The following is a 12,370-nucleotide window of genomic DNA, read 5'->3' on the forward strand; positions in this document are numbered from 1 at the left end:
AGATTGACCAAAGTTTTTGCAGGCCTCTGTAAATGAATTTTCTTTATGTTTGTTTGAAATAGTGGTTACAATAAATACGAAAAATTATTAATATTTGCTTTATTGTTAGGTATGACAGTTATACCTAACTATACAATGACAAAAATACCTGCGTCTGAATGTTTATTTTTGGTGGAAAGCTTCATATGTCATTTATCTTATGCTTACATCATCCTCTTAAATGCCTGTATACAGTGTGTGTGTGTTTTATGAAATGCAAATTAAAAATTAAGATAGGTTTGTAACGCGGCACTAATTTCTTATATACTGGTTTAAGTATTGATATAAACATAAAAGTGTTAAGCTGATTGTGATACAAGAACTTTGAGTAATATTTACTCCAGTGGCCTATTCTTATGATCTGGTTATTAAAATTATTAGAAATGCCTCTGCCCAAATTAAGGTGTAAATGAGACCATATGCTGAAGTCAGTAGTATGGATTTTATTTAACCTTAAACGTGAGGCAGAGAGAGAGAGAGAGAAGGAAATAGGAAAAAGGAGTAGCAGGTGAGGAAGAAAAAGAGTGACAGAGAGAGATTAAATAGAAAATGTATCACCACTCCATGAAACCCAGCAGCATCCTATGGGTCCTCTTCACCTGGTCTTCCCAGAGGTAAAGGTCCCCTAAAACGTAGAGTCCAATGGATTAATATACTTACAGGAGATGCCCAGACACTTCCCCTGGGTAAGTTTTATGGTCTCATGCAACAGACTCTGGTTCTCTGTATCACTTGTATCTCATGCAGTCCTCTCGTGGTGGAAGGCTTCAAGAATGAGTCCAGGGGGCATTTTGGGAGTCTTTGATGGTTTATGATCCCTTTTCAGCTGCCTTACATGAATCTCCTGTATGTATGTGGTCTTCCTAGAGCTGGGTGTTTACTCTTTGTTTGATGTGGAGAGATTTCGCCACCACACACCCCAAATCCTTGTCCTCCACCTGCACAGTCCAAATTCAAGTCAGGAGGCATATTGTGGGGAGCAGGGGGGGCATGTGTATGTGTTTCAGTGGTCACACACAGGCAGTTGTTTCCTTGCAGTCTGACAAAAAGTCTTTCTATTGTAAAAATAACCCCTGGTACAGACCCAGTCACTTGAGAGGCGAGCCACCAAATAACTTTTATTCAAAACAACAAGGGTTTTTATAAGCAGTTTGAACAGTGACACATCACAACATGTGACCTTCTTAACCAATCACAATGAGGCACTGCACTGAGCATGTGCAATAGAGTAGCTGTGGATTACAACTCCCAGAATGCCTTTCAGCACGCTTTCTGTACTATGAACCACTATGTTCTATGACTTTGGCAATGTTTAAGACATTAACAACATTTCAATCTACCACACCTGTCTCTGAATTCATCTTTATAATTGAATTATTTTAATAGAAATAAAACCTTAGAAGTCAATGTTGCTATGATCTTCAAGAGATTTTCATTAAGCTGTATTTATAGATGTTCCTTAACCAAAAATATGATTTTTCTAAGAGAAATTTTCAAGAGGATAATAAGAAAAAGGGATAGGTGCACAATACCCTTGTACAACATCTGGCACAAGGGATATTCAGTTCTGTGTGGTCTGTTTGTTTCAACCTGATTAAAATGTTATGAATCAGCAATACATTAAAATAGATATTATTCTTTCTTTGTGAAATATGGACAGGAGTGAAAGAAACTATATTTAGATCATTTTTTTTCTCCTTTATCTGTTTTTCTGAGCTTTGTTTTTCACTTCTTCCAGAAAATAAACCTTTATTTTCTGACAAATAAAGTAGAAATATTTGAGTGAGACAAATTGATTACCTTGCCATGTATCAAGGCATTTTAAATATGTTTATTCTTCTTAAGGTAATCTAGTATAGTTGTCCTATCAGCAGTTGCATTAGAAGCCTAAGTGTACAAAGCACTTAATCACATGCGATCACTGAATGCTTTGGCTTGGGAGGAATCTTAAAGGTCATCTAGTTCCAATCCCTCATCCATGGGTAGGGCTGTCATTACCTAGATTGGGTCACTCAAAACTAGCTCCATCCAACTTGTATTTTGCTTGATGAACAACTCCTCTGCCTAATGCAACTTCTAAATTATACCAAATTAAAACAAACAAACAAACCCCACAAAACCAAACAAACCCCAATAAAAATAATTACGCACCCAATAAACAAATACCAAACAAACCCCACAAAACCAAACAAAACCCAATAAAAATAACTAAACATCCAATAAACAAACACCACTGTTTATTGTTGCTTGTTAGCTCTAAAAAGAAAATTCTCTGGAAGAACAATGAAGAATATGTCTTTCATTTTTTTCTCTCTGGGCAACTTACTGATCCCAAATGCAGTAGAAACAATCTGAATGAGCCAGTAGTAAGCCCTTGTAGCCAAGAAAGCCAGTGTAATCCTGGGATACATTAGGAACAGAAGGTCGAAGGAGGTGATCCTGTGCCTCTACTTGGCCCTGGCAAGACCTCACTTGGAGTTCTGTGTCCAGTTCTCAGCTCCTTAGTACAAGAGAGACATGGAGGTCCTGAAGCAGGTCCACCAGGGGGCAACAAAGATAATGAGGGAACTGGAGCATCGCTTTTATGATGAAAGGCTGAGGAAGCTGGGTCTTTTCAGCTTAAAGAGAAACAACTGAGATGGGACCTTATCCATGTCTATAAGTATCTGAAGGGAGAGTGCCCAGAGGATGGAGCCAGGCGGTATTGAGCAAGAGCACAAGAGGAAATGGGCAGAAACTTCCTGATGCATAGGAAGTTGCCCCTGAATATGAAGAAGTTTTTTACTGTGTGGGTGACTGCACACTGAAACAGATTGCCCAGAGAGAGTGTAGAGTCTCCCTCACTGGAGCTAGTCAAGAACTGTTTGGATGCAATCCGGTGCAATGTGCTCTAGGATGGCCCTACTTGAGCAGGGAGGTTTGTTGCCACATGCGAGACCCAGTGGAAACTTCACACACACCAATAGGATGTTTTGGAAGCTTCATCTTTATTGGAAATTACACTTACTTTTATACAATTCAATAACTACCACATATTTGACTACTTAACCTATTATTGGTCACACACACAAAACATACACTGTTCACATGATTATTATTGGCTAGCTAACATATCTTATTTTCTAAATTCTAACCACAACACTTCTAGTCACGTGCCTCCTGGCAGGTCCAGCTCAAACTCCCGTCTGCAGGTGCTGTTTTTCTTGTTCCTGCAGATGTCCAGTCCTTGTCGTGTTCTCAAAACACTTAGTCCTTGAGACTCCTCAAATTCCCATCAGCTGGTTCGCTCCTGCCTTAACCCAAAAGGTCTCTAATTCTCCTACAGAGGTTGGAAAAGATGACCCACTGCGGTTCCTTCCAACCTGACCCATTCTGTGATTCTTTGATTCTGAATGGAGGACATGGCAGTAGGTGGCTTCACAGAGATGCTTAAGCTGCTTTCCTCTTCTTTGGAAGTTTTTGCTTGCCTTTGGGTTTTTTTGAAATGTATGGGGAGAAATTTAGAGTGCAGGGAGCACAGACTAAGTTATTGCTTTGTAAAGATGTTTAAGACATGGACATTGGCCTCTCTACCCTATTATGATTTATATGTTTCAAGCTTAGTCTTGCCAAACACCTGAAAAGAGCAGTCAACCAAAGCAGAGTGTTCAAAGGCATACAAACCCTGGTGTACCTTATGGCCCTATCTGGCCATGATTCTTTTTAACTGTGGACATTTGCTAGCTATACTTCTGCTAGTACAGCTAGTAAAAATTTTTGGTAGGATTTTTCTGCAATTTAGTATTGGACAAAACTTTTTTTTCTGAGTTTACTTTTGAAAACCATAAAAAGTCACTAATTTATTCTGCCTAAATTAGGCTAGATATATTCTGTTTAAAGCAACAGAGCACCTGAAGACTTTCCCATGACATTGACACTGATTTCAGTCCCTGTACTAAATCTAACTGTCAATTTTATTAAATTTTCAGGAAACCAATATACCTGAAGTCACAACCCTTGTATCAGATTTGGTTGCAACTAACAGATTCAAAAGCTGTTGTGGAGTGAACTGATGTTTGATAAACATGGCACTCCCATAAGCTGCATTTCTGTTGGAAATAAGACTAAACCCACTGATATTTTTTTGCAGTAGCAACCAAGAAGTACATATTTCTTTTTCTTCCATTTCTGTTCAAAATGGGATCTATATTCATTCTTTCACACCTTTTCAGACCGGAGGTGTATGATTCTGATGCTATAGTATAATTGAAGGCTCAAAGCCTGTTTTTGAGTTGCAAATCACTGTAGAATAAGTTGTCTTTGTGAGATTATCTTGTAAAATACAGAACTGATTTTTTCATCAGTCATCATTCCTTTTAACTGTGGACACTTCTGAGCATTCTGAATGTCAGTTTAAAATGAAGGGGTTTGTAAGGTTTTTTTCGTACTGATGCATCTGGGTCAAATGTCCTATGTTCTTTAGTTGTATCACTATTCTGTGAACTAAATCAAATACTTTCATGTAGTCCAGTCTATGTTAGAATCCTTGTTACTTAAAAAGCTTTCTAGGCTTCTCAAATAGAAAATGATCCACTGACCCTCTCTTTTCTTTTGCTAACATCCTTCAGATGTCCAAACAGTGAAATATCAGGGTTACCATCAAATCCATATTAGCAGTTTCCAATTGACGTGGGAAGATGGAAAGCTCTTTACCTTTGTTTCATTTCTTAGGAGTAATAGTTTTGCTTTCAATCTTTTTCTGTTATTATTTGGCAATCTTTTACTGTTCTTTATATTTACATGTCCTCTCTCAATTTTGTATGTGCTATAATTCTGTAAGAAAATCACTCTAGTTTATGTTTGTAAAGCTCTCATCCACTGAAGCTCTGGCTCTAGTTACGTACAGGCACTGTTAAGTTGCAAAAAAAGATAATGTCTGTTTAAATTATTGTGCATTAATTTCTTGTATAAGGAAGTTGCTCTGATTGACACATGATGCCATGTGTCTATGTAAGTCTTTTGAAAGGAGGTGCAAAGCTATAGAAAAGACATCTCTTCCACTAAGAAAATTACTCTTACCTAGACCTTGTTTGCACATTAGGATAATTTTGATCTTCTTTCTAATTGCAGTTGTCTCTGAGATACTTCTGTCTGTGCATCTTACCAAGATTACAAACCTCTCTCAGAACCAACCATCGCCCTTAAGTCCTCAGCCATTTTTGCTTCTAGGTCTCTTATTTACCTAACTGCCTCATGCAAGACAGTTTTCTTGCAGGTAGTGTGTCTCAGTTTTAATGAGCCTGAAGTGTTTGCTAAGGAGGATGAGTTATGAGGAAGCTCCTCCCTCTAAGCAATTGTAAATCCGAAATTAAGAGGCTCCAACTGAGGAAATATGGAGAAAGAAAAGATAACAGCCCTTTATTAAAGGATATATGTGTATAGGCAACATAACAAAAGAACACAGACCAAAAACACAAAAAAAACAAAAAACAAACAAGATCCTGCACACAAGGTTCCCACTAAAACCAGTTCAGTACTTTCTGCCTTTTGGCGCAATTCTATCCATGATCACATGATCAGCAGGGGGCGCTGGAGGAGCAGAGCCTGCAGTTGCTCGTGGTGGCCGGCAGGTGGCACTGTTGGGTGCTGGTGGTCACCGCGTGGGGTCCCCAGTGCGTGGGAGGAGCCAAAATGGAGATTCCCCCCTCCACTACCAAAAGGGGAAGGAGAAAAGGGGAAAGGGGGATTTCCTATGGACTCACACTGTCAACGGCTGGCTCTGGCTGGGATTTCCCTGCCTTTGTTGACGGGTACAAGCTGCTGCCAATACAGGAATGGAGGAGGGGAGGGGCAGCCTCTCCCCTCAAAGGTTCTTTGCAGATGGCCCTGACTTTTCTGATGAAATCCAAGGCAGGTCCGAGCCATGGGACAGAACAGGGTGCAGGAGAATGGAGGCAGACCAAGGCCAAAGGCAGTCAGATGACCCAACCAGAAACAAAAATGAATTTCAGAGACCCCCCACCTCCACACATACCCACGCCTTCCCTAAGTCAGGGCAGAAGTGACGTGAGGATGCCATTTCCCAAGGAGAAAAAAAAAAACCACCATCCCCCCCACAGTCTTCTGAGGCCCATTAGCTTGGAATATGGGACTGCCAGCTTGTTCTTTTGTGTGTGTGAATCCCCCTTCCTCTCCCTCATTCAACACCTTTCTTTCACAATGGTGCAGGGGAAAGAAAAATCCAAGCTTGTTTTTTTAGAACAAGTAAACCTATGACACAATGGGACAGGCAGCTCCTCTATACATGTTGTATATTTTCTTTCCAAACATTGCTCATCAAAACCAGTCAGCAAAAGCTTGCTTCTCCCCATCTTTTTGTTTTGTGCTAGCTTTTAATTATGATTTTTACCTTATTTAGAATCATAGAATCATTTTGGTTGGAAAAGACCCTCAAAATCATCAAGTCTAAACGCTAATCCAGCACCGTCAAGCCCACATGGCAGGATTGGAGTGGCCTGTTGTTTTCACAATGTATTAGTGTTTCCTAATTTCTATTGAAGTCATCTCTATCATATATGTAACTGAGATTACCTTCCTCACTTTCTCTACCAAATTACTTTCTACTTGTTGTCAAAGAAATGGTATTATGAAACTTCCTTCATTCTAAAATTACTTAGCTGTAATCAACTCTGTTACACTTTGTGTGGGAGGAACACGATGAATACGTGAGCAATTTATATTGTGTTTGTAGTTTTATAAACTTTGCTTTAATGTAGCTTTATAGATATTGTAAGTTGAAGGTGCCAAGATGGCTGCAAGTTTCCTAGCTAGAACAAAAGGAAATCTGTGCCAAGAAGAAGGTGGGATTTGTTAAAGTAAATAACTACCTTATTCTGCCTGGATACCTGGTATAAGCCAATTATATGTGTATTTGTAATGTATGTTTACATCTGTACAGTAACTTGTAACCAATTATGTGTGTCTGGTCACGAGACCTTGTATAGAGAAACTATAAAAAAACTGAGCTCTTGTAATAAAACAGACATATTGAAGATCTTATAGGTCATATTCATATGTCTCCTGAGCCCCTCCACCAACAACTTTGCCATTCTGTTCTGGTGTGGGTTGTCTGTGCTGTAAGCATAGAGACAGTTTGGGTTAAACACTTTTACTGACAGTTGTAATACAATGCTGCTCTAACAGTCTTTCCTACAGCACAGAGCCAGAAGTAATAGTCCCAGCTGTCACTATCTGGGACTAGCTCCTATAGATATTAGCTCCAGACAGATCTATGCTGGCTGCTTGTCAGTACAGCTGAGTTGCCTCTCTAGTAACATGTTGAAGTTTCCTGGGCCCATCTCAAATCTGGCATGGAGAAAATCAAGCTGGAGTAATAAATGCTGAGGTAATAAACACACAGTTACTGACATTTATGGTTGGACAAAAGCTTGCATTTGGACACAGTGCTAAACACAAACTATCTCCATGTTTTTGTGTCACAGATCAGAATTTATAAACTTCTTAGCACTTGGTATCCTGGAAAGTGCAATGCAAAAGCTGAAATAGAATGTCAGCACAAGTGCTTATCCAGAACTTTGCAGTTCTGGCTAAATGCTACTGCTCTGTATTTTTAATGCATTCCACAGTACCCTGAAAGCACTGTTAGGACTTATAAATTATTTTCAGAGCTTGATGTCTTACGCAGAGAGAGATACTTGTTCAGAGTATTTGAGAGTATAGAGAGACACAGAAATACAAACCAGTAAGCCATACATGTTATCATCTTTGAAACATCTAGAGAGTCCTAAGCACAAAATAACAATTATGATGAATATTTGGTACTAGTTTCAGGCAGTGGTGGTCTGCCATGGCTTTTGAGTGTCAAAAGCAGCCTGTGTAATATATAGCTAATGCTTTATATATATAAATATATATATAAAATATTACATATATAATATATTAGATGCAAATCAGATTCAAATAATGCAGCTGCCCTAGCACTGAATAGTATTTATTGGATAGAAATGCATCATTCATCATCATGGCTAGGCTTCGCAAACGAAGATTTGAGAAGGGCTCTACTCACGCTTGCTACAAGAGCACTGATGGCTAAAAAGGCCAATGCGAGATAGACAAGTCCGGTTGCAGAAGGCACAGCAGAAAGACTCCCCAGGTGATATCGACGAGACGCGATTCTTTCTGCGTTGTCTTTTCTCCTCAAGAGTGATCCTGCGTGTGTTCTCAAAAGCAGCAGCAGCGTTATAGATGGTGTGTCTCCAGGCCTCCCGATTGGAGGCCAGGGCAGACCAATGGTGGTGATCAATATGGCCAAGGCTGAGGGATTGCTCCGGGGAGTCCTTTTATCTCCTCTTCGGGGCTCCTCTCTTGCGGCAGCCAGTGGCAAGTTCCCCATAGAGCACGATCTTAGGGAGGCAGCAGTCCTGCATCCTGGAGACGTGCCCTGCCCAGCGCAGCTGTGTTCTCAGCAGCATGGCCTCAATGCTCGTGACTGCTGCCTGTTCAAGGACAGATGTGTTGGTCACATAGTCAGTCCAGTGGATGTTTAGGATTGTACGGAGGCAACGTTAATGGAAGCGTTCTGGGAGACGCAAGTGATGGTGGTAAATGACCCATGATTCAGATCCATATAAAAGAGTAGACAGTACAACGGCTCCGTAAACACTGATCTTTGTACTTTTTTCAGGTGTTTGTTGCGCCAAACTCTTTTATGGAGTTTACTGAAAGCTCTGTATGCCTTTGCTAACCTGTTGTCTATTTCTGCATCAATCTTACCATCTCAGGAGATGATGCTTCCCAGGTAATTAAATTGCTGAACTAATTTGAGCTCTGATTTGCCAATGATGATATGGGGATGATGGGAGACTTCCTGAGGTGCAGGCTGATAGAAAACTTCTGTCTTCTTCAAGCTGACTTGCAGTCCAAAAAGCTCAGCAGCCTCTGCAAAGCAAGATGTTAAATGCTGCAGAGCTGCTTCTGTGTGGGCAACAAGGGTGGCGGCGTCGGCGTAAAGCAGCTCACAGACGAGATGATTTAAGGTCTTAGTGTGGGCCTTCAGTCGCCTTAGGTTGAAAAGGCTCCCATCAGTACGATATCAGATGTAGATACGGTTTTCTTCATCAAGGTCTGCCGTGGCCCTTTGGAGCATCATGTTGAAGAAGATTGTGAATAAAGTTGGTGCGAGAACACAGCCTTGCTTCACACCATTGGCTATTGGAAAGGGCTCAGAAAGTGCATCGCCATATCTGACTTAACCGCGCTGGTCCTCATGAAGCGAGATGATCATTTTAAGGAAGTTGGGGGGACATCCTAAACGTTCCAAAATCTGCCACAGACCTTTTCTGCTCACAGTGTCGAAAGCTTTGGTGAGATCAGCAAAGGTTACATAGAGTCCTTTGTTCTGTTCCCTACACTTCTCTTGCAGTTTTCTGAGAACAAATACCATGTCTGTGGTGCTCCTATTAGCTCAGAAACCACATTGGCTTTCAGGTAGAAGTTCTTCTGCTATAGTGGGTATTAATCTGTTCAGAAAACCAGAAAAAAAACAGAAACAGAGAAGATGGATAGAGGAGATAAAGTAAATGTCTCTTGAGTGGCTTCCATAAAGATAATTTTATTTTTTCCCTTTAAGTCGATGTCCTGGTTTCGGCCAGGTCAGGGTTAATTTTTGCAGTATCCAGGCGGCATGGCTCAGATCTGGAGGGTATCTATACCACCTCACATCATTGCTGGGCGTGGCAGAAAGGGAGTCTCTTCCAAGGAGATTCCAGTCAAATAATCATGGCACCTCCAAGCCAGACAGAGCGTTCAGGTAGTTCTGGTTCTGAACTGGAGGGAGTGGTGGAGTATTGTCTTTTTTCTGGGGTTTTCAAGGTAAGCAATAACCTAATTTTCTTGTATCCTCTGTCATTAGTATTGTTGCTGTTACTGTTCATTTTCTTATCTTATTGCAATTTCCAGTAAATTGGTCTTTACCTTTTGTGCCTCCAATTTCTTCTCCAGCCTGCTGGAGGGGGGAAGGGACAAGGGGAACAAGTGAGTGGCATGTGGTCTGAAGGGTCTCATTGGGAGCACTAAAACGAGGAATACCATTTGTAAACCATGACTGGGTGCCTTTGATATTAGATCATCAGATTATATGGAAAGGTTTAGTTGTCTTACAAAAGAAAAGCAGAAACTTGGCAATATACACAAGTTGTTACATTCATATGGTAAGTGCACCATTTGGGAAGTCCAGTGATGTCTTCCTAGAAACATATCAGTGCAAGGAAATCTGAAGCATGTGTTCTGACAAAAACAAGCAGTTACTTTACCAGAGGTGTTAGGGATTCCTAGACTTTGTACTCTAAGGTTTATATTGTACATTGCAGTAATAAATTTGGGACTTGTTTCAAACTGCAAGTCATTATTCTTGCTGTTTCTGAGCTGGAGGGAGTGGTGGGTTATTGCTGGAACATGCCCTTCACAAATTACTTTTCAAAGGCAGAACAGTCCACAGTTTATTTTTAGAGATTTTTATGTTTTGTGTTGCCTTTCTTGGCAAAATAAAGGTATTTTCACACCTGAAAGGCAGGATGCCATCCAGAGGAACCTGGACAAGCTCAAGAAGTGGGCCTACAGGAGTCCTGTAAGGTTTAATAAGACCAAGTGCAATGTGCTGCACCTGGGTCAGGGCAACCCCTGGTATCACTACAGGTGGGGGGATGAACAGATTGAGAACAGCCCTGCTGAGAAGAACTTGAGGGCTCTGGTTGATGAGAGGTTGGACCTGACACAGCAATGTGCACTTGCAGTCCAGAAAACCAATTGTATCCTGGGCTGCATCAAAAGGAGAGTGACCAGCAGGGTGAGGGAGGGGATTCTGCCCCTCTGCTCTGCTCTGGTGAGACCCCACCTGCAGTGCTGCATCCAGCTCTGGGGTCCTCAACATAGACAACATCAACCTGTTGGAGCAAGTCTAGAGGAGGGCCAGAAATTAGAGGCATGGAGCACCGCTCCTACAAGTAAAGGCTGAGATAACTGTTTTGTTAGACTGGCAAAGAGAAGGCTTCAGGGTGACCTAATCACATCCTTCTATTATCTGAAGGAGGCCTACAAGAAAGATGGAAGGGAACTTTATACAAGAATATGTAGTGAAAGGACAAGGAGGAATGGCTTCAAGCTGAAAGAGGACAGGTTTGGATTAGATACTAGGAGAAAATTCTTTACTGTGAGAGTGGTAAGATACTGCAACAGGTTGTTCCCAGAAGTTGTGGATGCCCCATCCATGGAATTGTTCAAGGCCAGGCTGGATGAAGCTCTGAGCAACCTGGTCTAGTGAAAGGTGTCCCTGCACATGGCGAGGGGTGTGGAACTAGATGATCTTGGTCACTGCCAACCCAAACCATTCTATGATTCTATGATTTTGGTAATACAGTTATATATAAATTGCTAAAATTCATCTTAAAAGAAGAAATCTGATCATAGTACAGTTTTATGCAGCCTTTTTGGTTTTATTATTTCCTTCTTTTACTGTCTCGTATGATTTTTGTTCTCCTTTCCTACACAGAACTTGTTCTGACATTCCTGTCTTACCAGTATGTTTCATCATCTTGTTAAAAGTAAACTGTATTAAAATTTAAGAATATCACCTGTGTGTACCAACTTCTTAAGCATTATTTAAAGTCACCTTCCTGCCAAGTGGTTTATCAAAAATAGTTATGTGCTGAGTGTGAAAAGATGTTTTCTCTTTCTTCTTTCAGACTGGAAATGGTAACCTGCATAAAGGTGATGAGCAGGAATTCAGAAGAGATAAAAAAAGCTATCTCTGTGCAGTATTTATTTCAATCCTTACATGTGCTATCTATGTCACCACACCTTTTGTGAAACTGACTGAAGGATGCTTGCCAAAGACAATCCAGCCAGCACTCCATGTCCACTGTGTCACACTACAGTTGCCAGAGTATTTTTCCAAACAGGTATAAAAAGGAAAGTTTTTATAATATAGGATAATATTTGTAGTTTTCCATCCTGCATGCATGCAGAACAAATTTTGGTGATGTTAATCCACTGTGAGATTTTCGCTATTTAATTCCTCCTAGGTCCATTTCATGCAGGCTCTCTTCAGTTCAAGAAACTATTTGGGATGCATACTGTTAAACTTTTGATTTTAAAAGTGAGATGCTGATATTTTATATCTGTTTTGTTTCCTGTTCCTAAACAAACTCCAAACAAAATAAACATTTTTCAAACTATCCTACCAGAGAAGTATTTTTAAGATTACTAACTTAATGGCACACAAGAAATGGTCTTTTTTTTATTTTATGTCTTTAATTTAGACAGAAGTGAAAATAAA

At 40.4% G+C, this 12,370-nt stretch overlaps 1 protein-coding gene across 1 annotated transcript in view; it reads left to right on the forward strand.

The window, feature by feature from the left end:
* The window catches only part of RNF180 (ring finger protein 180), a 45,611-nt gene extending 33,464 nt beyond the window's left edge, over positions 1 to 12,147 (forward strand). Inside the window, 2 exon segments of the mRNA XM_050329824.1 lie at positions 11,778 to 11,850; positions 11,853 to 12,147. Of these exon segments, the coding sequence (XP_050185781.1) occupies positions 11,778 to 11,850; positions 11,853 to 12,022 (243 nt within the window). The 3' untranslated portion in view covers positions 12,023 to 12,147.
* The last annotated feature ends 223 nt before the right edge of the window (positions 12,148 to 12,370 follow it).

Source organism: Myiozetetes cayanensis, unplaced genomic scaffold (assembly GCF_022539395.1).
Source record: "Myiozetetes cayanensis isolate MyiCay16 unplaced genomic scaffold, myiCay2020 scf4, whole genome shotgun sequence".
NCBI classification, from domain to species: Eukaryota; Metazoa; Chordata; class Aves; order Passeriformes; family Tyrannidae; genus Myiozetetes; species Myiozetetes cayanensis.